Genomic DNA, 27,283 nt, shown 5'->3' with positions numbered 1-27,283 from the left:
GTGAAGGGGACTTGTGGGCAGTTTGGGGAGGTAAGCCCACAAGGAGGAGAAAGGGAGCATGAAGAGCAAGAACTGGGAGGAGGCAAAGCCAAGACAGGGATAGGCGCACACTGCCTGGTGCCCACAGAGGAGTAGACACGACCCAGGATTGCCTTCCCTAGCAATTCCACAGTCAAGGCCCAGTCTGTGGTGTGAACCCAAGGAATGGCCTGACCTTCTTCCTACCTCCCCCAGACCTTACTCTGAGTCCCCAACATGCTGCTTGTTCAAAGTTTCTGGCCACTTCTCAGTCCCATTTCAGAAAAAAGAGAGCAATGAAGTGCAAGACTAGCAAAGATATCCTTGCCCTCTTACCGTCACGTTAATTGTCTCGTACAGGCCCTGTGCTCTGGCTGTCCCTCCAAGAATAGCCTGAGCTATGGAAATAAAGAGGTCGGAGTGGATGTCTGCACCGTCCCTCCGGAACACAGGGCTTTTCTGCACCTAGGGCCAAGCAGGAGAGATACAGTTATGCACAGAGAAGTCCGGAGACTGGACAACAGTCCCACATCTCAGCAGCCTGGGCACAGGCCCTGGCATGCATCATGGTTACACTGCTTCTGTGTGAAGAACATAGTACCGAGGGAGAGAATGTATTCTGACCAAAGAAGCAGGACAGGACCCCGGCTCCAACAATTACACATCATTTCTATACTGTAATGGATCTATCACAGATCCATTTCTATACTGCAATGCAAGAGTGTCAGTCTCAGATCAAGCCTTCCAACTGACAAAAAAAGTAAAATCGGCTTTTTGAACATTAACAACAAAAATCTTACTCTACTGGAAGGTTTAAAGAAACAGACTAGTACTTCTACAAAGGCAAACCGTTTATTTTCCAAACATATATTTGGTACAAACTCCCTCAAGACAGCCAGGCAATGCTGGAATGATCTACTCTTTGGGTTTCAAAGACACTCCCTGCCTTGCAGTGATGTCCCCTCCTTGCGTTCTTGTCTATTATCACTTGGGGTTGGGGTCTGGAGCCCCTACTGAGCCCATCATAAAGCCTGGCTTCTAGCAGGCTGCCTTTGTTTTGATCCCCTGGTCTAGCAATTCACACTTTACAGTATTTTTATCTTTGTTTACATTATGCAATATTTCACATACACATAAACAGGCAAATAACATCACACACACACACACAGTGCCCACAACCCAGCTGAGGTAACAAGACATCAGGACATGGTGAAGGGTCCCGGCTCCTCCAGTGACTGCCATGCTGGATGCAGTAGTTACCATTCCCACGTATACACACGTGTCCTCAAATAACACGTAACACCGTCTCATATGAAAGCTGTGTACAGACAGGCTCCCTCCCTGCATCTGCTTGCAATCTGCTTTCTTTCCCTCACTGGCAACTGAGGAGTCTCGAAATGTGTCATGCTGACACATGTGGCTCTGGTTTCTTCCTCTGACTGCTCTGAGGCACTCTGGCCATCATGTGGTTCACTCAGCTATGCTCTTCTCCCAGGGCAGCAGGCTTCTGTCAGAGTCTTGCTATTATGAGTGAAGGTATCTTGCTTGCAGCCTGTGATTTCCACTTGCTGCGCCTGTGTGGCTTTCTCCTTAGGGATGTACCTGGAGGGGCTGCAGGCAAAGGGCACTCCCTCCCTCACAATACCCCCGTATCAGTAAACTAGTCTGTCTGTCTGTCTATATATATATATATATATATATATATATACTGTCACAGTATATAAAACTGTACCTCTGGCACTTGCTATCCCCACAAACAATTCAATATGTAAATTAAAAACACGAGGAGAGGTGTTCTATATTTTCGTGGGAACTTTGTTCTGTCCAAACCCAGCACAAAGGTTTAACGTGACAGGTGTTCAACAACCCCACAGAGTTGGCCACTGTTGCCCTTAGAAACAGATGGCCAGACAGGCTCCCATGAAGTGCCAACTTCTGTCCAACGAGAAGACTGAGCCGTATCCCTTCCCGGAAGGCAAGGGCCATAGAGAGGCTGTACAAGCACAGCACCTACCCTGAATGTGATGAAAATTTCCCTTTTTCCTACAGGCATCCGTACAGTCTGCCCATCCTCGACTCCTAGAAGGAAGAACAAAAGTTCAAAAGGGGAGAATTATTTCGAGACCTCCCAAAGAATTTTCTGCCCTAGATCCATGTACAAACCACTGACTTCCTTACTCATGCCTGCTTTTTTTTTTTTTTAAACTCATGCCTGTTAATGAGCTACACAATTATCCACAGCACATCCAATAAGTATAACCCTTCCAAGGTGCAAATACAGTAACTGATAAGCAAACAAAAGCACGTTCTATTCATTTACCCAAGTTTCCTGGACCCCTGCTCCTACCAGTCCTTGTAGTCTCTTGGGGAGTTCAGAGTCTGGTAGAGGAGACAGTTATTGACCAAATAATTATACTAACAAACACATCATTGCGAAGAGGGACACATTCTCAGAAGGAAAGGACACAGATGTTCTACGGCTGCCCTGGGGAAGTGACACTCGAGCTGGGAGCTCTGAGAGGTCAGCCTCTGAAAAGAAGGTGGAAAGCGAGCTTCAGACACGTAGTGGCATATGCCGAGGCTCTGTCCTGGAAGGCATTACAGCCTGTTCAAGGAGCTACATCAAAGTCAGGAAGGCAACCAGGGGAGACTAACAAGAAGGGAGGCTGAAGATGCCAGCTGGGCTGAGACTGGAGGCATTTATTTGCGCCAGGAGTCACCACATGGCCTTCAGGGTGAGTGACGTGATTACCTCTGCCCACAGGCAGAGGAAGAAGCAGGCTCCATGCATGGAGAAAGACAGCTGGGGAGAGCAGTCACAGGCTGCCGTCGGGGCCAGGAGGAGGAGTGGGGTGCAGGCTGGGCTGGCAGCGGGGAACGACGCTGGCCTCATCCACTGAAGGTGGAAGAGCGCCACAAAGAAGCAGGGGAGGCATGCCAGGTCATTTCTGCCCAATATGGCATGCAAGGGTAGACTGTAAGGAAAACTAGTGCAAAGAGGAAAATCCAAGGAGATCCTAGCATCCCCTCCAGTTGGGGGCTGAGGCCCTTAACCACAAGAGCCCAATGACAAGGAAACCAGGGCCTCAGCTCTCCTAGCCCCTGGTTTGTGGAAGAGCCCAGGACCAACCGGCAGGTACGGGTATCATCACTTTCTTCTTCTGCTTGGCTTGTCCTGCTCCTCTGCACACCACGCAGGGGGACGTGATGATGGAGCCTCGACCCCCACATCTCCGACATGTGGAGCGCATCACAAAAGGGCCTGTATTTATGGTTTCCTGATAAAGAGAAGAAAAATGAAACCCTTAAGCATACAGGTAAACTAATGGCCAAGCCTCTGGTGGCACAACATACAGCAGGGAAACAGCTTATCAGACTCACGTTGTGTGTGAACAGGCACAAAACACACCACCTGAGCGTGGGCTCAGACTGTCAGGGGCGGGGGCTCAGACTGTCAATCTGCTCTCTGGAGCACACTGACTTCTGAACTCCAAATCACCAAGCTGACTGTATATGCCTGGAAAATGACATAGTGCCTCTCTGCAGAGGTTCCTGAAACCCCCCGGGACCTGAGCAAATACATCTTAAAAAGAGTACTGCCCCTCTTTGTTGCGATAGTGACAGCTGAGAAAACAGAGAGGAGAGTGACAACTGGGTGTAATCCCCGAACCCAGAGCAGCCCATCTGGTCTCCGAGGTCACTACTGCCCTGTCCAAGGGGGGAGCCGCACGGACCTCACTGTACCCTCATGGCCAAATGGGAAGAGCCAGGCTGGGCTAACCAATGACCTGGCCAGGGTCCTCCCCACTGCCCCCGGCCCCCAGCACTGGTGCCCCAGGAGCAAGGAGGCACACAGCCCCCTTCGCTGGCACTGGTGCTGCTCATGCTGCTCCTCCCTTTCTCTCCCTGTGCACCCCATCCTTCAGGAGCCTCCCAGCCCCCAGCCCTTCCCACAGCAGGTGGTTAGGGGTTGTGGCCTCTCTCACCAGCTACTCACATGGCACTATGAATGAAAAATTGGTTACTTTTTTGTTTAACCTAATGTCTTTCTGCTGTTTTTTTTTTAAATTATCAAATACATGCTTGTTGTGGCAAATCAAAAGACAGAAATACATAAGGAAAATGTCATTAATCTCTCCCTGCCTGGACTCCCAAGTTCAGTTTGAGAGATACTTTCTACAACTCGATCTGTCTCCACAAAAAAAGGTTTCTTTCAAGGTGGAAATTTCATTATGAGACTATATTATACATACTGTTCTTCAACTTTTCATCTTATTTTTTTTTAAGATTTTATTTATTTAGGGATCCCTGGGTGGCGCAGCGGTTTAGCGCCTGCCTTTGGCACAGGGCCCGATCCTGGAGACCTGGGATCGAATCCCACGTCGGGCTCCTGGTGCATGGAGCCTGCTTCTCCCTCTGCCTGTGTCTCTGCCTCTCTCTCTGTGTGATTATCATAAATAAATAAATAAATAATTAAAAAAAAAGATTTTATTTATTTATTCGTGGAGACACACAGGGAGAGAGAGAGAGAGGCAGAGGCACAGGTAGAGGAAGAAGCAGGCTCCATGCAGGGAGCCTGATGTGGGACTCGATCCGGGTCTCCAGGATCACACCCTGGGCTGAAGGTCGTGCTAAACCACTAAGCCACCAGGGCTGCCCCAACTTTTCATTTTAATGATACATCATGACCATTCCTCCAGGCAGATATATATATAGATTTCTTTTTCCATCTTAATACTTATGTTTCAGGGGGCACTTAGGTGGCTCAGTTGGTGAAGCATCTGCCTTTGGCTCAGGTCATAATCCCTGGGTTCTGGGTTTGAGCCCTGTATGGGGCTCCTTTTTTTTTAATTTTTTTTTATTTTTTATTTTTCCTTTTTTTTAAAAAAAGATTTATTTATTTATTTATTTATTTATTTATTTATTTATGAGAGAGAGAGAGAGAGAGAGAGAGAGAGAGAGAGAGAAGCAGAGACACAGGAAGAGGGAGAAGCAGGCTCCATGCCGGGAGCCTGACGTGGGACTCGATCCCGGGTCTCCAGGATCACACCCTGGGCCAAAGGCAGGCGCTAACCGCTAAGCCACCCAGGGATTCCCCCCCCCTTTTTTTTTATTTGCTTATGATAGTCACAGAGAGAGAGAGAGAGAAAGAGGCGCAGAGACACAGGCAGAGGGAGAAGCAGGCTCCATGCACCGGGAGCCCGATGTGGGATTCGATCCCGGGTCTCCAGGATTGCGCCCGGGGCCAAAGGCAGGCGCCAAACCGCTGTGCCACCCAGGGATCCCTCCCCCACCCTTTTTTTAAGATTTTATTTATTCATGAGAGACACACACAGAGAGAGAAGCACAGACACAGGCAGAGGAAGAAGCAGGCTCAATGCAGGGAGCCTGACATGGGACTCAATCCGGGGTCTCCAGGATCACACCCCGGGCTGAAGGCGGTGCTAAACCGCTGAGCCACCCGGGCTGCCCCCTGCGTGGGGTTCCTTGATCAGCAGGGAATCTACTTCTACCCCTCCCTGCTCTGGTGCTGTTGTGTGTATGCACTCTCCCCTCCCCCCCTCAAAAAATAAAAATCTTTAAAAACAATACTTATGTTTCAATGCTACAGAAAAAAACCTCTACACATACACCCACTAGGTCTGATGCCTCTACTTTAAGACAGATCCCCAAAGGTAGAATTTCTGGGACAAATAGTTATTATATTTAAATTTTTTTAATTTAAATTGCATCATATTTAAAAACTTATGTGTTGTATTTACTTGCACATGGTACAAAATTCTAAAGTAAAAAAAGGAGGTACAGTGAAAAGTTACGTGTCTTCCCCCAACTCCTGACCCCTAGTTGCTCCAAGTGCCCACCTTAGAGGCATGGCTATGGTGATATCCTTGTGTATCCCACTTTATCTGGACACATATTGTAAGCCATCTATTTATGCATTACGAGTTTTCAGTCACCCAAGGCAGCACTACACACATGGTGCTAAAGCGTTTGTTGTTGTTTTTTTTCTTCTTATTTATGATAGTCACAGAGAGAGAGAGAGAGAGAGAGAGAGAGAGAGAGGCAGAGACACAGGCAGAGGAAGAAGCAGGCTCCATGCACCGGGAGCCCGACGTGGGATTCGATCCCAGGTCTCCAGGATCGCGCCCTGGGCCAAAGGCAGGCGCTAAACCGCTGCGCCACCCAGGGATCCCTGTTTTGGTTTTTATAATTAAATGATCTCAGAAAGCATTTCTCACCAGTGTACGGCATCCCGTTACCTGGATGCACCACAATTTTTCAGACAACTCACTCCTGGTGGTCACTGACGCTTCACTATTATAGACAAGACTGCAAGGGGCACCCTGTACACATGCTATGTCATGAATGTGATCTATAGGGTAGCTCCCCACAGAGATGCACACATGAGGTCCTAATAGCTCTTCCAACTGCCACTCCCAAAAGCAAGAGTGCTTTCCACTTCCACTGTCAGGGTGTGTACACGCTCATGTCCCACAGGTTCGTTGGCACGGACTGTGCCCATCTTTGAAATGCCTGTCACTCTGGAGGGCAAGCCAAAGGCATATTCTTACTTCCACTTGCAGTTCTCTGACTGGTGGTGAGAGATGTTCACCAAACAGTTTTCCTGATGAGCTGCTGGTCTTTCCCCCATTACTCTAAATGAGCTCTTTACATATTAGGAATACTAATCCTTTAACAAACGTGTTGCAAATATTTTTTCCTAGTCTTAAACATCATGTTTTGAAAGAAATACACTTCAGCTTTACTACCTTATCTCAATCTCTTCAGAAGAAATTTTTTAAAAAGAAGTTACAGCAATTCAGGGCACTGGAGGAAAGGACCTTAGAAGTGGGAGAGAAACGAACCAGTGGCAGGAACTCAGCTCCCAACACTGTAGCCACGGGAATGCACGTGTTCCCCAAGAGCGCCCTCTGGAGGACTGTCTGTTCAACTGCACACTGAGCTACAAGCTGGTCCTTTTCTCTCTTTTTTTTTAAGATAGTCAGAGAGAGAGAGAGAGAGAGAGAGGCGAGAGGCAGAGACATAGGCAGAGGGAGAAGCAGGCTCCATGCACTGGGAGCCCGACGTGGGATTCGATCCCGGGTCTCCAGGATCGCGCCCTGGGCCAAAGGCAGGAGCTAAACCACTGCACCACCCAGGGTTCCCTGGTCCTTTTCTCAACAGGAGTATTTGCAGGTAAAACTTTGGATACAACTCATCAGTGGACTCTTACCTGGCCATCAAAAATAATGTTTAGAAATATTCAAAATCATGGAAAAATACTTACAATACATGAAAAGTGAGGAAAAACTGCATGTATGATCCTCAACTGTTGAAAATTACACACATACCAGTAAAATCATTAAAAGATCATGACAAGGGACGCCTGGGTGGCTCAGTAGTTCAGTGTCTGCCTTTGGCTCAGGATGTGATCCCAGAGTTCCGGGATCAAGTCCCACATCCAGCTCCTCCCTCTGCCTATGTCTCTGCCTCTCATGAATAAATAAATAAAATATTTTTAAAAAATCACATGACAAATTAGAAAACACAATTCAAATCATTGATGAAGGACTAACTTACTCAATTCATAAAGAGCTTCTACAAATGCCTCAGAATAAGATCAATTAGCCAGTGAGAAGGAAAAGACTGAATAGACATAAAGGAAAACTGGCCCTCAAATCTTCAAGATGTTTAGCCTCACACTTGACAAATGCAAAATAAACATGAGAAATCAAGCCATGCAGAGGTACTCAGTGTCTATACCAGCACAAGATGAGGGCACTCTGAGTGCACGTCAATGGGGGCCTGGCTAGGTAAATGACGGCACATCTGTGAAGGAGTGCTGTAGCCATGCAGACCAGGGCAGCTGTGTATGCACAGTGTTTGCCAAATATACTGGGAAGGAGAAACAAAATACTAAAGTACAAACAGAGCTAACTGTATTCTATTTTTTGTATTCTATACTTTCCGTATTCTATTTTAAACCCCCCCCCCCCAGGTGGCGCAGCGGTTTAGCGCTACCTGCGGCCCGGGGTCTGATCCTGCAGACCCGGGATCGAGTCCTGCATCAGGCTCCCTGCATGGAGCCCGCTTCTCCCTCTGCCTGTGTCTCTGCCTCTCACTCTCTCTCTCTCTCTCTGAATAAATAAAAAAAAACCTTATAAAAAAAAAAGTGTGTGTGCCTGCATGCATATAGGAGGACAGGGGATGCTTCTGAGGAGTGGAAACACAAAGGTTAACAGCTGAGAATGGGAGACACTTATTTCACACTATTTACAATTTGTACCCACTGACTTTTTAGTGGTTTGCATACATTACCTATTTGAAAACCAACATGAAACAAAAATGACATTCCTTTTTTTAATTATTTATTTTGGAGAGAAGAGAGAGAGAGAGAGAGCTTGTGTGCATGCACGCTTGAGTGGGGAGAGGAGCAGAGGGAGAGAGAATCTCAAGCAGACTCCCTGCTGAGCACAGAGCCCAAAATAGGGCTCAATCACAGGACCTTGCGCCTGTGACCTGAGATGAAATCAAGAGTTGGATGCCCAACTAACTGAGCCAGCCAGGTGCCTCGCCAAAATGATGTTCCTAATCAACATGATGTTCCTAATCAACAACTGGAGAAAAACAAACTTAAAATTGGTAGAGTAGGTGAGATTACCAGGGACTTTTACTTTTTAACAACTTTTCTGTACTCAAAGACAACTTCTGTCCCACACTAGCATACATACACAATGACCGAATTTTTTTTTAAGATTTTATTTATTTATTAATGAGAGACAGAGAGAGACAGAGAAAGAGAATGGGGCAGAGACACAGGCAGAGGAGAAGCAGGCTCCATGCAGGGAGCCTGATGTGGGACTCGATCCAGGGTCTCCAGGATCCAACCCTGGGCCGAAGGCGGCGCTAAACCGCTGAGCCACCTGGGTGCCCACAATGACCGATTTTAAAGGTGGGTGGTAGCGAACTTCTCAGCTCCCTTGAACAGGAATCCATCTTAATGGAATATAATCATAATCAATGAAAACCTGACTATAACTAAATATATAGAGATATAATCATAGTGAAGAGGAAGAGAAACAAGTGACTCAAGTAACTCTAGAGTACAGTATTTTAACTATATAACTTCAATCAAAAAATGAAAAGAAAAAAAAAATGAAAAGATTTCTAAATGTCAAATTCCAGTAACTAAGACTATTCTTCACAGTTGTCTGAGTGACAATTCTGCAACTACTTTTTGTGTTATGGGGTTGAGCAAATGAGTAAATATACTGCAGATAATCAAAACCAGACTTCTCTTCATCAGAAAAAGGTTTCAAGGCAGAAAACTAGACGAACTTTGTGGTGTTGGGCTGGAAGTGGAATTATCAGGTTGAACTCACTGGTTTGTCAGAGCAATGGCAGGTGGAGGGATAGGTGTGTATGTGAATAATAATGTGAATAATATGAAAAGAAGTACAGATATGGGGATATACACGTGTGCATGCACACGTGCTTGCACACACACAGGCACGCACACATTTTCCCCTGGCCTAGTATGTGGGAGGGCGTAGAAGGGGCAAAACCTCAGACATGGGGGATCCCTGGGTGGCGCAGCGGTTTAGTGCCTGCCTTTGGCCCAGGACGCGATCCTGGAGACCCGGGATCGAATCCCACGTCAGGCTCCCGGTGCATGGAGCCTGCTTCTCCCTCTGCCTATGTCTCTGGCTCTCTCTCTCTCACTGTGTGTGCCTATCATGAATTAAAAAAAAAAAGAAAAAGAAAAAGAAAAAAGAAAAAGAAAAAGAAAACCTCAGACATGGTGAACAAACCCAGAGCACAGGTCTTAGTTTATAAATCCCAGGAGACACTAAAATTAACCAGGTCTTCCCTCCTGTGGCAGGAAAAGCACAAGTTGAGTCTAGAACATCTTACTGTAATAGAAAGTGCTCAAAGAATGATGGGGATCTGTCAAAAGTATACACAAGCCAGCTAAAAGGGACTCCACAGGCCAAGTCAAGAACAACCTGAATATTTTTTTTTAATAAATTAATTTTTATTGGTGTTCAATTTACCCAACCTGAATATTGAAAGCAGTAAGTAAACTGATTATAGCCCAGTGAATAAAATAAAAATACATGAGTTCACACTGCTATAAATGAATAGTAAATACATAAATGGAGAAGAGAAAGTGCTTCCTTTCAGGAGAATGTCAACTCATAAAAGTAGAGCGATGCTGGGATCAGAAAATTACCATCTTGCAACTGTCCAATAACAACTAACTGTCAAGAAAGATCAATGGACGCCACAACTATTGGGTGAAAGTTTGATGAGGAACCCGGTATTTATAGAGTGTTAGGGTACCTCAAAACAACTTCCTAATTTCAAAGAGAAAATTAGTAACTTTACTAATTTACTAAGAAACCTGATGGACACCACCATAACTAATTACCAGTGATCAAATGTCACATCACCACTAACAAGACAAACTGACACCTTATGACTCCTGACATGATCCACCAGAAAGGGACATGGTGTTTCACCAAAAACACGTAATCTAGGGCAGCGTGGGTGGCTCAGCGGTTTAACGCCACCTTCAGCCCAGTGCGTGATCCTGGAGACCTGGGATCAAGTCCCATGTCGGGGTCCCCACATGGAGCCTGCTTCTCCCTCTGCCTGTGTCTCTGCCTCTCTCTGTGTCTCTCATGAAGAAATAAAATCTTTTATTTTTATTTTTTTTAAAGATTTTATTTTTTCATGAGAAACACAAACACACAAAGAGAGGCAGAGACACGGGCAGAGGGAGGAGAAGCAGGCTTCATGTAGAGAGCCCGACGTGGGACTTGATCCTGAGACTGCGGGATCACGCCCTGGACCAAAGGCAGATGCTAAACGGCTGAGCCACCCAGGTGTCCCTAAAATCTTAAGGAAAAAACATGTAATCTGAATCTTATCATGAGAAAATATCAGATGAACCCCAAATAAGGGGCATTCTCCAAAATAGCTAACCTATAGTCCTAAAACTGTCAAAGTCACAAAGAAAAAGAAAAGCTGAGAAACTATTTGAGATTAAAGGAGACACAAGATATGACAACCAAATATGATGCAAGATCCCAGTTGGATCCTGGACCAGGAAAAAAAAGGACACTATAAGGACAATTGAAAAAAATTTGAGTGCTTGCCTTGGCAGTAAATATACTAAAATTGGAACAATATAGTTAGCATGGCCCCTACACAAGGATAACATGCAAATTCGTGAAGCGTTCCATATTTTTAAAAAAAGGAAGAAGAGGGATCCCTGGGTGGCGCAGCGATTTGGCACCTGCCTTTGGCCCAGGGCGCGATCCTGGAGACCCGGGATCGAATCCCACGTCGGGCTCCTGGTGCATGGAGCCTGCTTCTCCCTCTGCCTGTGTCTCTGCCTGTCTCTCTGTGTAACTATCATAAAAAAATTTAAAAAAAAAAAAAAAAAAAAAAAAAAAAAGGAAGAAGAAAAAATGTGATAATGGTATTATATCAACATTATGTTATTATATCAACATTAAATCTCATTTTTTTAAATAATTTTTTTTAATTTTATTTATTTACTCATGAGAGACACAGAGAGAGACAGAGAGGCAGAGGGAGAAGCAGGCTCCATGCAGGGAGCCCAACGTGGGACTCGATCTCGGGTCTCCAGGATCACGCCCTGGGCTGAAGGCGGCACTAAACCGCTGAGCCACCCAGACTGCCCAAATCTCCTCATTTGACAACTGTACTGGAGTTAAATAAGAGAACATTCCTGTTCTTTGAAAATACACAACACAGATGACAAAGCAAATGGGACACAATATTAACAATTGGTGATCTGGGTAAGAAGTAAGGGAGTGACTCTTTATACTGTTCTGTAAGTCTGTAACATATAAAAAAATTTACCAAAACATAAAAGAAAAAATGATTATACGGCAAGCAAAATTTTAGCCTCTCCCTCCCCATTATGATTCCAAATTACCAAAATATCCCAGAGCGTATTTCAGAGAAGATAGCACAGGATCGCTGGCCAAGACAGGGCACTCATGGAAAAAGAAGGATATAAATAAAACAGTCCCACTAGTTACGGACTCTCAGAGCACTAAGTACTGCCGGGTAACTATCCATGGAAGCAGAGAAAAAAGAATGGTGAGGGGTGTGGGCGGGCCAGAGGTGGGAGACCCCAGGGGAGGGGTGGGGTGGGACTCTGACTTGCTCTTACCATGCCGGAGCCACCACAGTAGTGGCAATTCTGCATCTTGGTGCCAGGCTCATTCCCTTTGCCATCACAGCGCTCGCAGGTGTCAGTGATGTTCACAGTGAACTCCTTGTTGACCCCCTTGGCAGCTTGATTAAACGTCAACTCCATGATGTACTAAAGAAATCAGAGGACAGCCTGACATCTTTCTTTTGATAATTACCAAAGTGATCCTTACTTTAAAAGTAAAGGAAGGCAATGGTCAGTAGTTTCCAATTATTCTAATTTTTCTTTTAAGGCAGACTTTATTTTTTAAGGCAGTTTTATCTTTACAAAATTGAGAAGGAGACACAGAGGTCATCCACACACCCCCTACCCTGTCCCACACATGCACAGCCTCTTCCATTATCAGCATCACTCACTGGAATGTACATTTTTTTAAACCAAGGGTGAACCTATATGGAAACATCATAATCATCCAAAGCCCATAGATTACATTAAGGTCCACCCTTGGTGGTATATATCCTAGGAGTCTGAACAAATATCCATGGTTATAAAATCAGAGTACTTTCACTATGAAATTTCACTAAAAATCCTCTGCATTCCACCTATTCATCCCTTCACTCAGTTACTTACTTTACTTTTGAACTATTTTACTTACCCATACTCTGCCTAGTAAGAGAGGGTGGGACTCCACTGATTCTGCCCCCTACTCCTCAGGATTTTTAAGAAAGAATGTTTAAGTAAAAATATGCCTTTCAACAAACATATTTGGACAGTTCTTAAAGACAGCTGAAAACATCCACAATTGTAACTTAAATCATACAATATCTCCCAAATCGTCTTCAACTCTAATCATCTTATTAAGAAATAAATATGTGGCGTGTCTCCCTACTGGATTGAGCTCTCCTAGAATAATGAAGCAGGCTCAAGGTAAAATACTTATGCCTTATTCATGGACTCTGAGAGCCTTAGCCTTAGGCTAATTAAGCAACTATAAAAATATAGTTAAAATGGATCTATACATATTACCTACATGGTTTTTCTTAAAATAATTTTAATTTTTTTTTTTTAATTTTCATTTATTTATGATAGTCACAGAGAGAGTGAGAGAGAGGCAGAGACACAGGCAGAGGGAGAAGCAGGCTCCATGCACCGGGAGCCCGACGTGGGATTCGATCCCGGGTCTCCAGGATCGTGCCCTGGGCCAAAGGCAGGCACCAAACCGCTGCACCACCCAGGGATCCCTTAAAATAATTTTAAAAATAATAATAGAATTATTTCCTACCGAAATGGCAGCCTCCAGATCATTCCACTGAAGCTGCTATACCTTTTTTTTTGAGAAAAAGAAACTGCTAAAATCTGTTTGCCTCATGCTGAGCAGCTAAAATGTGAATGATTCTTCAAAACAAGGAACTTACCTCCTGAGGTTGATTGAATACACTCTGGAAATCTCCAAAAGAAGATGATGAGAACTCCCCAAAGATCTTCCTGAAGAGCTCCTCTGGGTCGACAGTGGGGCCTCCCTTCCAGTAGCTCTGTCCGGAGCTGCCGGCCCCAGGATCAAAGCCAGCAGAGCCGTATGCATCATACTGCTTCCTCTTCACTTCGTCACTCAGCACCTACCGGAAAGGCCCAGGAGTCAAGCACTCCCGAATCTCCCAAAGCCCAGAACACAGACACAGGTGCACACCAGGTAGAGATAAGGGTATTGTATCAACATTAGATTTCCTGGTTTTGACAAATACACTGTGGTTATGCAAAAGAAAGTTCTTGTTCTTAGAAAATACACACTGGAGGACTGAAGACTAAAGAGATAGGTCAGTGACTTACTCCCAAACGGCTCAGGGGATGAGCGCACACACACAAAGGACAGGTACACAATATGTATCCTGAACCCCTCAGATGCTTGAAGTCTGGGAAGAAGGGAACTCTGGAATGGCTTAGCAGTCATCCAGAAGTGTGTGCTTCATCCCTCTGATTACATTTCAAATTCCTCAAAGGCAGCCTTCTAATTTTACAACACCCACCAGCCCCATGAGACAGTGATGCCCTAGGTCAGAGGGTCATCAAATAAGGGTAGGACTAATTAATCCAACTGGGAGCTCCCAGACCCAGCTATAAATTAAAATGACCTGGGAGCTCTGTTACTGCAGATTATTAGATCCTGTTTTCTACTGAGATGCCAATGAGATCTAGTGGGAGACTGGGAATCTTTTCTTCACTGAGGTTATCTGGTGTTGAGCCACCCTGTGCCACACACTCTGATGCACACAAGTGGCTGAATGACAGCAGCTGTACACACAGGTAGGTCACATTACCTCGTAGGCTTCTGCCAGCTGGGAGAACTTCTCCTTGGCTTTGGGATCGTCCTTATTTGTGTCCGGGTGGTATTTCTTGGCCAGCTAAAGGAGAAATGGTAAATTATTATGGACACACGATGATTACTAACACCGGACCCCAAGCAATAGTCACAATCTTGCCTCTTTTATAGCAGTTCAGATTTTGCGACCAACGATTCTTTTTTTTTAAGATTTTATTTATTTATTCATGAGAAAGAGAGAGGCGGAGACACAGGCAGAGGGAGAAGCAGGCTCCATGCAGGGAGCCCGACGTGGGACTCGATCCCAGGTCGCCAGGATCACACCCTGGGCTGAAGGTGGCACTAAACCGCTGAGCCACCCAGGCTGCCTGCGACCAACAATTCTTAAAACAAGGTTTAAGACTTCAATATAACTGTCTCTTCAAATCTGAGATATATACACATTTTTCAACCACAACAGTCTAACAAAAAAACCTGATTCTTTAGAGCTTGGGAACCTTTATGAAAACAGTGTAAAACTGTATCTGATGCACTATCATCTATGTAAAAAGAGAAGAAACTAACTAAAACAATAGAGGTACCTGCTGTATAAACTAGTCTGGAAGAACACACAATAAACAGGTAACACTAATTGCAATAGGAGGGATATAAATAAAAGGAAAGCAAAGAGACTTTCCACTGAATACTCCTTCGTACTTTTCAAAATCTGAACAAAGGAAATATACTGCCTGTTCAAAACACAGGTTTAAATATTAAAAAAACTCGCCTGGCTGTCCAGAGCATACAGGTGTGCTGAGCCGCTGTAAAACTAAGGTGACAAAAAAAAAAAAAAAAAAAAAAAAAAAAAACCAACAAAAAAAAACTAAGGTGACCTTCGGCTGCTCTGAGCAGTGCTGTGCACATTGTAGGCAGTTCACTGTGTTTGCTGAGGCTACTGACGCCTTCTAAGTCTGGCTTCCTGCAGGCCCCTCACGTAAGGAAAGGAGGCACCCAGAATTCTAAAGCTGAGTGGAGAAGCCACGTGGCTCTGACACTGCCAGCAGCCAGCTGTAGTCAGGGTGTGGGAAGTTAAGCGCAGGGCCTTAGGGTCTGAGAGCCGAGATCCACTGTCCGCCAGCCCTGGGGCCTTTGGCAGAATGTCACTAAGTACAACTTCCTCATCTGTAAAATGACAATAGTGGTACCTACTTCATAGGGTACTGGCGGGGATAAAATGAGATTAACGCATATTCTAAAATGAGCACAAGTTGTGGTACATGGTAACATTCAACATCAGCTATTATCAGAACACAGAAGGGAGCAGAGGACATATTTAGGAGGTGGGAGCATCTAAGAAGTTCTGACAGGAGGTTTAAATTTTCAATGAAGAGCCAAAACCAAAATTATCGGGCAGCCCTGGTGGCACAGCGGTTTGGCGCTGCCTGCAGCCTTGGGTGTGATCCTGGAGACTCGGGATCAAGTCCCACATCGGGCTCCCTGCATGGAGCCTGCTTCCCCCTCTCCCTGTGTCTCTGCCTCTCTCTCTCTCTCTCTGTGTCTATGAATAAATAAATAAAATCTTTAAAAAAAATTATCAGGGGCAGCCCCGGTGGCGCAGCGGTTTAGTGCCGCCTGCAGCCCAGGGTGTGATCCTGGAGACCGGGGATCGAGTCCCACATCAGGTTCCCTGCATGGAGCCTGCTTCTCCCTCTGCCTGTATCTCTGCCCCTCTCTCTCTCTGTGTCTCTATGAATAAATAAATAAATATATTTAAAAAAAAATTATCAGAATAATGACTGTGAAACAGAGCATTGAAGCATTAAAGCTCAGAGCCCACAAGTACTGTGTCCACGGATTTGCTGAAAGGAACGAGGGGAGGTATCATGTGTAAACAGCACATTTGTGCCAAGTGAAGACACAATGGATTCATGGCTCCAAGTGCCAAATGAGGACCCAAAAGAGTTCAAATTCAAGAAAGTACTAGGAGACATCACAGGGCCATGCTGGAAACACAAGTACAACAACCACAACACACAACAGTCTCATTTTACACAAACATGATCATGTGAGATTCATATGCTTTCAAAGGGGCTTGGGTACATTTTAATTAATTTTTAAACAGGGGATCCCTGCTGGGTGGCTCAGAGGTTTAGCGCCTGCCTTTGGCCCAGGGCACAATCCTGGAGTCCCGGGATCGAGTCCCACGTCAGGCTCCCGGCATGGAGCCTGCTTCTCCCTCCTCCTATGTCTCTGCCTCTCTCTCTCTCTCTGTGTCTATCATAAATAAATAAATAAATAAATAAATAAATAAATAAATAAATAAATAAATAGATAGATAGATAGATAGATAGATAAATAAATCTTTAAAAAAATTTTTTAAACAGTCACCACAATTAAAAAAATATATATATATAAAAAAAAAAAAAAAAGGATGTCAGGACATTACCCAAGTCTGAGAAACATAACAGGATTATTTTCTGTGACGGGTGACTCACTTCCACACAAGGTGGAGTGGCCCATGGCTAACAGCCTTCATCAATTAAAAAAATTACTTCATTAGGGACGCCTGGGTGGTTCAGTGGTTGAGCATCTGCCTTTGGCTCAGGTTGTGATCCTGGGATCAAGTCCCACCATCATGCGTAGGTCTCTGCCTTTCTCTCTGTGTCTCTCTCATGAATAAATAAAATCTTTAAAAAATAATCATAAAAAATAGGGATGCCTGGGTGGCTCAGCAGTTGAGTGTCTTGCCTTTGGTTCAGGGCCTGATCCCAGATTCCCCAGATCAAGTCCTGCATCGGGCTCCTTGCATGCAGCCTGCTTCTCCTCCCTCTGTCTGTGTCTCTCATGAATAAACAAATAAAACCTTTAACATTAATTAATTTAAAAAAATAAAAATAAATAAAAAAGTACTTCATTAGAGTAAGCCTAACTTTCTGCTTTTGCTTCTACAAAGCAGCCTTCAAATAATTGAGGCTGGATATCATGACCCCATAGAGTCCTTTCTCTGCAAGAAGAGTCCAAAGAGCTCTCAATCTTCCACAGTAGAAAAAGAAAGCAATAGAAGTCACTAGCTGACAGAGAAAAAACTGTTCATGTGCTACCCAACTTTGGTTTCCAGGGGGATGGAGGGTGCTGGAAGATTGCCAGAAATATCCACCCACTCCCCAAAATCAGGGAGACAGAACAAAGGCAGCACCAGGAGAAGCTCCGCCATTGCAGAATACAGCTCCACTGAAGCCTCAGAACTCAATCTGCTTCTGGAGATGTTGGTCCTCACACCGGCTTGTAGAAGTGTGCCAGAAGCTGTGTGTTAACCCCAAAGCAGGGTCTCCAGGGATAGCCAGTATGTGGACCACGAAGCTGGTCCCCAAAGCCAAGGGAGAAATAACAGTACACTGATGAGATTAGCTTAAGGAAAAGAGAGATCTTTTATAGCATTTTAGTCTCCTGTATGACACATATTGACTGATGGGGCCTTAGCTGTATGTCATAACCTTTCCAAGCCCATCAGGAGAATGATGCAATACACACAAAGCTTTCATCAAGGTCTGACCCCAAGAATTTCTCTATAAAGGCTACTTTAAAAATGTCCACTTTTAAATTGCACAGCTTTACCTGATCTTTTTATTTCCACACCTAAAAAACCTGAGTGGTTCTCTACTCTCTTTTTATTCAATATTAAAGATTTTATTATTTTTAAATAATTGCCACACCCAACATGGGGCTCGAACTCACACTCACTAGGGTGGCTGTAATTAAAAGGACAGACAAAAAAAAAAAAAAAAAAAGACAGACAATAACAAGTGTTGATGGGGATGTGGAGAAGCAGGAACCCCCTGATAGTGGGAATGTAAAATGGTATGGTCGTTTTGCAATAGTCTGGTAGTCCCTCAAGGGGTTAACGTGGGGTTATCATGTGACCCACTCCTAAGTCTATGAACATTCCCATGAGAAATGAAAACATAGGTCTACATAAAACCTGTATGTGGATGTTCCCAGCAGCACTATTCATAATAGCAAAAAAGTGGAAATAAACAGGGTGCCCAGGAGGCTCGGTTGAGCCTCCAACTCTTGGCTTTGGCTCAGGTCATGATCTCAGGATCATGAGATTGAGCCCCATGTTGAACTCCATGCTCAGGGAGGAATCTTCCCCCCCCCCCAGGGAGGAATCTGCTTGAGATTCTCTCTGCCCCTCCTAGATGCATGCACTCATGCACTCTCTCTCTCTCTCTCTCTCTAAAATAAATAAATCTTAAGAAAAAAAGGGAAACAATCCAAATCCCATCAATTGATCTACGGGTAAATAAAATGTTGTATATCCACGCAATGGAAGTATTATTACAAGACCATTCATTAAAAGAATGAAGAACTTATACATGGTATAGCATGGAAAAAGCTTAAAAACATTATTCAAGGGACGCCTGGGTGGTTCAGTGGTTGAGTGCCTGCCTTCGGCCCAGGGTATGATCCTGGAGTCCCAGGATCAAGACCCATATTGCGCTCCCTGCATAGAGCCTGTTTCTCTCTCTGCCTATGTCTCTCCCTCTCTCTGTGTCTCTCATGAATAAATAAATACAATTTAAAAAAAAGAATTATTCAAAAGTGAAAGAAGCTAGTCACAAAGGCCACACAGTGTATGATTTCATTTCTATGAAATGTTCAGAACAGGCAAATCCATAGAAACAGGAAGGAGGTTAGCAACTGCAAGGGCAGAGGAGAGAAGAAAATGGGGAGTAAGTACTAATGGTATGTTTTGTTTTGTTTTTTTAAAGGAGATGAAAATGTATTAATTGTGGTGATGGTTGTAAAACCTCTATGAATACAGTAAAAAGCAGTGAAGTGTACCCTATAAAGAAAGTAAGAGGAGGGATTAGCTATCCAAGCCATAGCTGTCAGATCTGGTCTTGATTAGTACCTGTTCACAAATACTAGGCTTAGACAAGTTTTTGTGTGTGTGCTCTCTCTCTCTCTCTCTCACACACACACACACACACACACAGACACACCCAAAAGACCAAAAAAAAAAAAAATCAAGAATCTTCTAGTGAATTTTTCATAAAAGTATTAAGAGGCAGAATAATTTTAAACACTAATACAATTTTGGAAAAGGCTCCTAAAAATCTTTGGCTCTGCCTCTTTTTTCTGAAGCATTAAGCAGCAGGGCACTATGCGCTTGAGGAACAGCAGTCCGGCAGCACCCAATGTTCTCATCTCATTCTACACTGTCAGCTGCAAGGGAAGCATACGTATGGGCAGATATGCCTCACTGGTGAGCACACTACACCACAGCATCCCTTCTACAGTCTTATCCCTAAAATCTGGCTTCCATACAGACCTGGTAATAGGCTTTCTTGATCTCCTTCTGGCTGGCATTTCGGGGCACTCCTAGTATCTGGTAATAATCCTCTTTGGCCAAAGGGGAGCTCGTGTGGAAGGAGGCAGTACAAACAAAAGGGTAACTTTTTACTCCTAAAAAAGAAAAAAAGTAAAGAAAATCACTCTAAGAATGTGCTCAACAAAAGGAAATTTTGAGTAAAGAACCAGCCAGGGGGGATCCCTGGGTGGCGCAGCGGTTTGGCGCCTGCCTTTGGCCCAGGGCGCGATCCTGGAGACCCGGGATCGAATCCACGTCGGGCTCCTGGTGCATGGAGCCTGCTTCTCCCTCTGCCTGTGTCTCTGCCTCTCTCTCTCTCTCTGTGACTATCATAAATAAATAAAAATTAAAAAAAAAAAAAAGAACCAGCCAGGTTATACCCATAAAGTAATGGAGATCCCAGCCTTAGGGTCAGCTTTTCTCTCTCTGGAGACCAAACTCACCGCATTTCAAAAATGGCCAAGACCACAGTATACAATGAATATAAAACAAATAGCACCGGGCAGAGCTGATTCTGCTGGATCACAATACAATGAGGTTGTACCCTCATTACACTACCAAAGGAACAGCACCCCAGATGGAGGCTGTAGCTGGGGGATGATTAAAAAGGAACCTAGTCCCACTGTTACATTACACAAGCACCTGCCATGTGCCAGCTGTCTTCATATGCTTTGTCTCTCTTAATGCAATTCCCTAGGTTCTTGCCCTCCACCATGCAAAGTTGGGGATTTGCTTCTGGGGTGGTTCTCAGAGTGGACCAGCAGCACCATCAGCTTGTTGGAAATGTCCACCTTCAGGCCCCACCCCAGACCTGAATCAGAAACTACAGTGGGCTATGTTTAATAAGCCCTCCAGGTGATGATTCTGCTCATCACATGCTCAATTTGAGAACCACTGTACTAAAGAAATTCTTTTTAGCATTTAAAGTCACAGATCTAAGGGAATCTGATAAAAGTACTGCTCCTCTCCTTAAAACAATACACCTCAACAGACACAAGGGGTTAAAAGCCCCTATGCCTGAACCTGTTTACCCCAGAACAGCTAACAGGTCAAAGCCCAAGGCAGGCAACCACATGCCCTTTCATGATGCTGGTATCAGCGCCAGGAGGAACTGCCACCAGAACACTCTGTCCCACTCAACAGCCCACTGTGCATGTGGTAGAGAATCAACTTGGACTGGTCTGTCACCAAGTGAAGCAGAGGGAGCCAACCCACACCCTGAGCCCTGTCTAACCCCCAACCCATCCTGTGACAAGTGAAGACAGGGAAGGCAGGGCTGGGGGAGGGGAAGGGAGCCAAGTTAAGGCAGAGTCATGGCAGCTCCCGGTTTCTTTTCTTTTCTTTTCTTTAAGATTTTATTTATTTATTCATGAGAGACACACAGAGAGAGGCAGAGATGCAGACAGAGGGGGCAGCAGGCTCCATGCAGGGAGCCCAATGTGGGACTTGATCCCAGAACCCCCAGATCACGCCCGAGCCAAAGGCAGACGCTCAACTGCTGAGCCACCCAGGCGTCCCCAGCTCCCAATTACTAAGTCAAACTTCTGCCTACAGAGAAGCAGTTTATGGATTCACCATTCATTCATTCAGCAATTACTCACTGAGCATCTACTACTTGCCAGGCACTGGGTTCTGGGCTGGGAATAGGCAGCAGACCATTCAAAGGCACTGCCCTCCTGGAGCTTACATATATTCAAGATCTTAACATTGTAGTAGGCACTGAAGATACAAGATGAAGAAAAAAAGCCAAAGCCAGCACTCTCAAGGAGTTTACAGTCCTGCAGGGGCGTGTCGGAGGCAGTGTGCAAAGAGGTATTAGTACACAAGGACATTCAGAGTCACATACACAGAATCACCTAATCAGGGTTTCTTAAACCCAAATTGTTGACAGTGGGATTCCTCCCAGTGGAGGGGCTTTTCTAGTGTTATAAGCTAATTGTGTCCTCTTCATATGTTGTGTCCCCATTCATATGTTGAAGCCCTAATCCCCAGTGCCTCAGAATGTGATTATAATTGTAAATAAGATCTTTAATCACAACTCTGCCAAAATATTGACCTTAGACTTACAGCCTTTAGAACTGTGAAGATAAATGTGGTTCTTTGTTATAGCATCACTGACCAACTAAAATACCCATATGTCAAAGGATGTTAGGCAGCATCCTGGCCAACTACTTATAAGTAGTACACTCTACTCCCCCTCTACCCTGCCACACACTGGCAATTAAAAATGACTTCAGACATTGCCAAATGTCCTGTGGGGGGTGAGGGTGGTAAAATCATCCTCAGTTGAGAATTATTGACGATCCAATTGAAAAAGTTCAGGAAAAAAAAAAAAGAAAAAGTTCAGGAAAGGTCTTTTAGGTAACTGCTATTTAAGTGTAGAAATTAACCAGGCTAAGGAAAGATTTGAATCCACCTGGAATCACACCTACAATCCTGACATTTGCAATTGCTTCCCCTTTCATGTTCAAAAGTGCCTCATTTGGCTTCTAAATCATGTATCACCTTTGGCTTACATAAAGTCCTCGTGCATTTAGTTAACTGGGCCATATAATGAGATTCTACGCAAGTAGAGAGGGGTGGTTAGGCATAATGATGCTGCTGATTAATGAGGCCTAGAAATAAGCTGAAGGGCCTCTGAGCTATGGGACAGACTCAGGATTTTATCCTGAAGACAACAGGGAAGACACTGCAAGTGTTAAACAGGGAATTGATCAGCCTTGCATGAGAAAGCACTCTCAACAACAACAAACAAGAGGCCTGAGAGACCACTTAAAATTAATCTGAACACAAAACACAACCAGGGGTGTTGAAGCCAACCAGAAAAGGGGCAAGATAATCAGCCAGGAGGGGCACCTGGGTGGCTCAATTAAGCTTCTGTCTTTGACTCAAGGGTCCTGGGATGAAACCCTGCACTGGCCTCCCTGCTCTGCAGGGAGCCTGCTTCTCCCTCTTCTTCTGCCTGCCACTATCCCTGCTTGTGTTTTCTCTCTCTGTCAAATACATTTTTAAAATCTTAAAAAAAAAAAAAAATAGTAAGACAGGAGAATGTGTAGGAATGAAGCAAGAATGACTGAAATCAGAACCAGCGAGCAAATCTGTATTTTCAGCATCCCCATACTCGTTTTCTGTTGCTGCACCCTGTTGCTGGAACATGAAAAGTAGACTGTGGAAGTAGTGGGGGTTAGGAGACCACAGCTGTCTTTCTTTGGTCAGATCTGAGAAAAACAAGAGCTAGTTTCCTAGTGCTCCTGTACTCAGCCCCTCTTCTCTCAGGAGTGAGGAACTGTCCTGGTCCTGTCCAGCCTTTCCCTCTCTGCTCCTTCCAATCCAGAAGGCAGAGACTGGTAGTGGCAAAGGCTCTGGCAGCTACAGCTCCAAGGACACAGGCAGAGAATTTGGGATGCAAGAATGGTACAGTACTGTGCAAAACTGCATGCGCATAAAGACAAATCACATTTAACTACTACAAGTCTAATGACTTTTGACATTATCCAAAAGGCATCAATGATTAAAATAGAGTTCACTTGATAGACAAATGTTTCTCCAAGGTATGATCAATAAATGCCTTGCCCTTTCTGGAACAACCAAGAATAGGATCAGCCACCAAGTTGTTCCAAGAATGACCGACCCAGTACCAAATAACAACCTTTTTTCTGCCCTGGGAGAAAAGCTGTATTTAAAGTGCTATTTTTATGTCACCTAATTATACTACTAGATTTGAGAGGAGATCAAAAACCAATGTTTGGGAGCTGAGTTGATGATTTTAGATATGATAACAGAGTGCATCTTGAAGGATGCCACCTCTCACATACGTTCATCATGTGATACAAAACATGCTCATCATGGGCTACGTGCTGACCACAAGTCCTTAGTAATGGCTCCATGAAGGCTCAGTACGTAGCACCTGTCCCTCTCATATATACACAATCAACAAAAATGCTCCCCAAACTTGTACAAAGGTAATGTGAACAGAATTAGCTTAATAATTACCTAAAGGACAACTGAACAGAACGATGCAGCCAAACTCCATCTAAAACAACCCTGACATTAGAAACTGTTAGGAAAACAAACAAACAAAACTGTTAGCAGAACTCAAAAACGACCACTTTTGCTCATACTGAGAAATACAGCGTGAAGCTGCTCCAAGGAAATCTGAGCCCACTACTGCTCCATCTGTGACTAAATATTGGTGGCAGAAACAGAATAAACGAGATCACTTGACCAAAACCTCATCCATTCTCTTTGTCCTCTGCTAAATTTCCAGTACCTAGAACAAGTGGCTAGCATATGAAAGGCACTCAATAAACACCTATTAGTCATTGAACCACTTTTCACTTAAGAAAAGAGAGGCTCAAAGGGATTAAATACCTCTCTCAGGTCTCTCCCAATTCTCACACACACGCTCCAGTGGAGGAGGCCAGTCTGTTCACTTTACAAAGTAATAAAGATTACTGGTACTTTAATGACTGCCTCTTAGGCAAGCATTACAAAGTTGGACCCCACCAGGCAATTTCTTTTTTTTTTTTAATTGTTATTTATTTATGATAGTCAGAGAGAGAGAGAGAGGCAGAGACACAGGCAGAGGGAGAAGCAGGCTCCATGCACCGGGAGCCTGACGTGGGACTCGATCCTGGGTCTCCAGGATCGCGCCCTGGGCCAAAGGCAGGCGCTAAACCGCTGCGCCACCCAGGGATCCCCCCCACCAGGCAATTTCCTTTATAAGTTCATAGACAGTGGGCAGCCCGGGTGGCTCAACCGTTTAGCGCCGCCTGCAGCCCAGGGTGTGATCCTAGAGTCCCAGGACCGAGTCCCACGTTGGGCTCTCTGCATGGAGCTTGCTTCTCCCTCTGCCTCTCTCTCTGTGTCGCTCATGAATAAATAAATAATCTTAAAAAAAAAAAAAAAGTTGGACCCCTGGGTGGCTCAGGGGTTTGGTGCCTGCTTGTGGTCCAGGGCGTGATCTTGGAGTCCCAGGATCGAGTCCCACGTCGGGCTCCCTGCATGGAGCTTGCTTCTCCCTCTGCTCTCTGTGTCGCTCATGAATAAATAAATAAATAAATAATAAATAAATAAATAAATAAATAAATAAATAAATAAATAATCTTAAAAAAAAATAAGTTGGACCCCTGGGTGGCTCAGGGGTTTGGCGCCTGCTTTTGGCCCAGGGCGTGATCTTGGAGTCCCAGGATCGAGTCCCACATCGGGCTCCCTGCATGGAGCCTGCCTCTCTCTCTCTCTCATGAATAAATAAATAAAATCTTAAAAAAAAATAAGTTCATCGATAGCTTTAATATTATTTGCACAAATTCTACGGAAACATAATCAGTAACATAATCCAGACACATGGCTGGTTATTCAATGTTTCCTCCTTCCTTCTCTTACTATAATGGAAGTCATCCCACACAGAGCAGAACCATCAATGCTAAACACTTAGAGGTTTAAGATGGACCAAAATTCAGTATCGCCTCCAGCAGTTCAAAGAGCCGGGACTTGAATCACGGCTCCATCTTCCTGCTCTGTCATTCTACAAGCTGTTTAACATCTAGGCTTAGTTTCTTTACCTATACAACGGAGTGGAACAACGTCTATCGCATGGAAATAATCCAAGCCTGGTGCGTGGAAAGTGCTCAGTAAATGTCAGTCTGCATTTTTATTACAACCGCCAACATAAGGTCTTAGAAAAGACCGTTAGGAGTGCCCTTCAGTTAAAATCATGCGGCAGGAGGAGTATGAGCTATTAAAGGACAGCTTGGGTCTGGGATGATGGTTCTCATCTAGCTATAGGACGTCGGCTGCCCGTTCCCTAATATGAGAATGACGCCGCCCTTCCTGCAGGACTGTTACCGTCAAGTGAAACGAGGCACCAAGTGCCGAGCGCTACAGCAGGTGCTCACCGAATGGCAGGTACCTCTTCCCTTGAAGGGAGGAGACGGGAATCGAATAGGGTAACGGAGCAGTGGCGGCCCAGAAGAGACTCTAGAAATGTTAGAAGTGAAGGCGGCGGGCCTACGGAGCGTTCCTCTCCCGGCGCCGGGGGCTCAAAGCAGCTCTCCCCGCTTCGCTTCTGAGAAGCCATTTGGGCCTCCCTGCCTCCTGCTTGCCAGTCTCTCCAAGCAATTCCGCATACAGGTCAGAAGCCACCCTCCACCCCGCCACCCCCGCGGCGGGACCGAGCCCACCCCCTTCCGGGCCTCAGAGCCCCTCTCGGGCGCCGGAACCTGCTCTCACCTTTGAAGCTGACACCGGGTGTCAATGTCAGCAGTGCCCCGGAGCCCCGAGCTCCCAGGGAAGGCGCGAAGGTACTGACGTTCAGCTTGTGGCCCAGCGAAGCCCCCACCACGCCCCCCCTAGACGGCCGGGCTCCTCTCCCCGCTGCAACCGGCAGCCGCGGGATCCCCACGGCTACCAACAACCAGCGTGAGGAGCACCGCGCCGCCATCTTGGCCCAGGGCCACTGCGCCTGCGCCACCCGGCTCAAGGAGGCCTCGCGAGAACATCGTGCGGACGAAGCGTCGGGCTTCCGGGGGCGGGGCCCGGTGCGAGCACTCGCGCGGACGCACGCGTTGCGCACGCGCAGCAGCGCTCAATGGTTCTTTCTGCTTGCCAACGCTGAAATGAGGTTTGCTCTGAGGAGTGCAACTAGGTACAGTGACCCTGAAAAACCCCGTCATTCTGTGCTGGATGGCCAAGAGTGTACCTTATCTGTGTAAAGACGTGGTCGAGGGTAGCCACATGTGACTATTCGGAGGGTCCCGGCGAAGGGCGGGACTACAAAAATCCCGGCGTGCAACGCGGCCGTCAGTCGCGCCGATCCCAACATGCAGTGCGCGTCTCCTTTCAACCTGACCTGACCCTCAGCATCCCGCCTGAGTGTAGCTGATCTTGTTGTGGTCTTGCTCTGCCCTACTTCCAAAGCCTGGCCTCAAGCTCGCTTTCTCTCTGGCTGGTTCCTCATGGGGCGGACTTCGAACATTCGGTTCTGTCCTAAGCGTGTTAGTCTCCTCCAGACCTGTAATGAACTTACCAGTCACAAATGGGTGTAATAAATGTTGCGAGCACCTGCTGTCATGCGCGTTTTTCTAGACTCTTCGGGCTACAACGATGAATGACGTGCCGTCCCTGCTCGGGGGCGGGGAGCAAACGCCTAATCGAGAGACACGGGCTCCGCAGCAGCTAACATAACACGAACGGTGCTGTCGGAGGTGTGAACAGTGTCAGGGGCACGGAGGTGACAAATTGAGGGGCTGGGGTGTCAGAGAAGGCATCCGAGAGGTAACATTCTAAGTGGACTTTGAGGACAAGTGCGTCAGGTGCGGGTGGAGGGGCGGAGGATTCCCAGAAGCAGGAACTTAAAAAGTAGATGTTTGGGGCACCTGGGTGGCTGGCTCAGTGGTTGGCG

At 45.6% G+C, this 27,283-nt stretch overlaps 1 protein-coding gene and 1 pseudogene across 2 annotated transcripts in view; one reads left to right on the top strand and one right to left on the bottom strand.

Moving 5' to 3' along the window:
* DNAJA3 (DnaJ heat shock protein family (Hsp40) member A3) overlaps window positions 1-26,341 on the bottom strand; it is a 35,746-nt gene extending 9,405 nt beyond the window's left edge. For both annotated transcript variants that reach the window (XM_055340451.1, XM_055340452.1), the window contains exons 1-8: window positions 26,113-26,341; window positions 19,843-19,976; window positions 14,527-14,610; window positions 13,627-13,827; window positions 12,230-12,382; window positions 3,149-3,296; window positions 2,033-2,097; window positions 355-483 (exon numbers count right to left, since the gene is read on the bottom strand). In XM_055340451.1, coding sequence (XP_055196426.1) covers window positions 355-483; window positions 2,033-2,097; window positions 3,149-3,296; window positions 12,230-12,382; window positions 13,627-13,827; window positions 14,527-14,610; window positions 19,843-19,976; window positions 26,113-26,323 — 1,125 coding nt within the window. In that variant the 5' untranslated portion in view covers window positions 26,324-26,341. The remainder of the gene's footprint in view (window positions 1-354; window positions 484-2,032; window positions 2,098-3,148; window positions 3,297-12,229; window positions 12,383-13,626; window positions 13,828-14,526; window positions 14,611-19,842; window positions 19,977-26,112) is intronic.
* Window positions 11,177-11,273, top strand: LOC129520329 (U6 spliceosomal RNA; annotated as a pseudogene).
* Window positions 26,342-27,283: the final 942 nt, after the last annotated feature.

This window comes from Nyctereutes procyonoides, unplaced genomic scaffold (genome assembly GCF_905146905.1).
Source record: "Nyctereutes procyonoides isolate TBG_1078 unplaced genomic scaffold, NYPRO_anot_genome, whole genome shotgun sequence".
Taxonomy (NCBI): Eukaryota; Metazoa; Chordata; class Mammalia; order Carnivora; family Canidae; genus Nyctereutes; species Nyctereutes procyonoides.
This window is presented reverse-complemented; position numbering and strand designations above follow the sequence as displayed.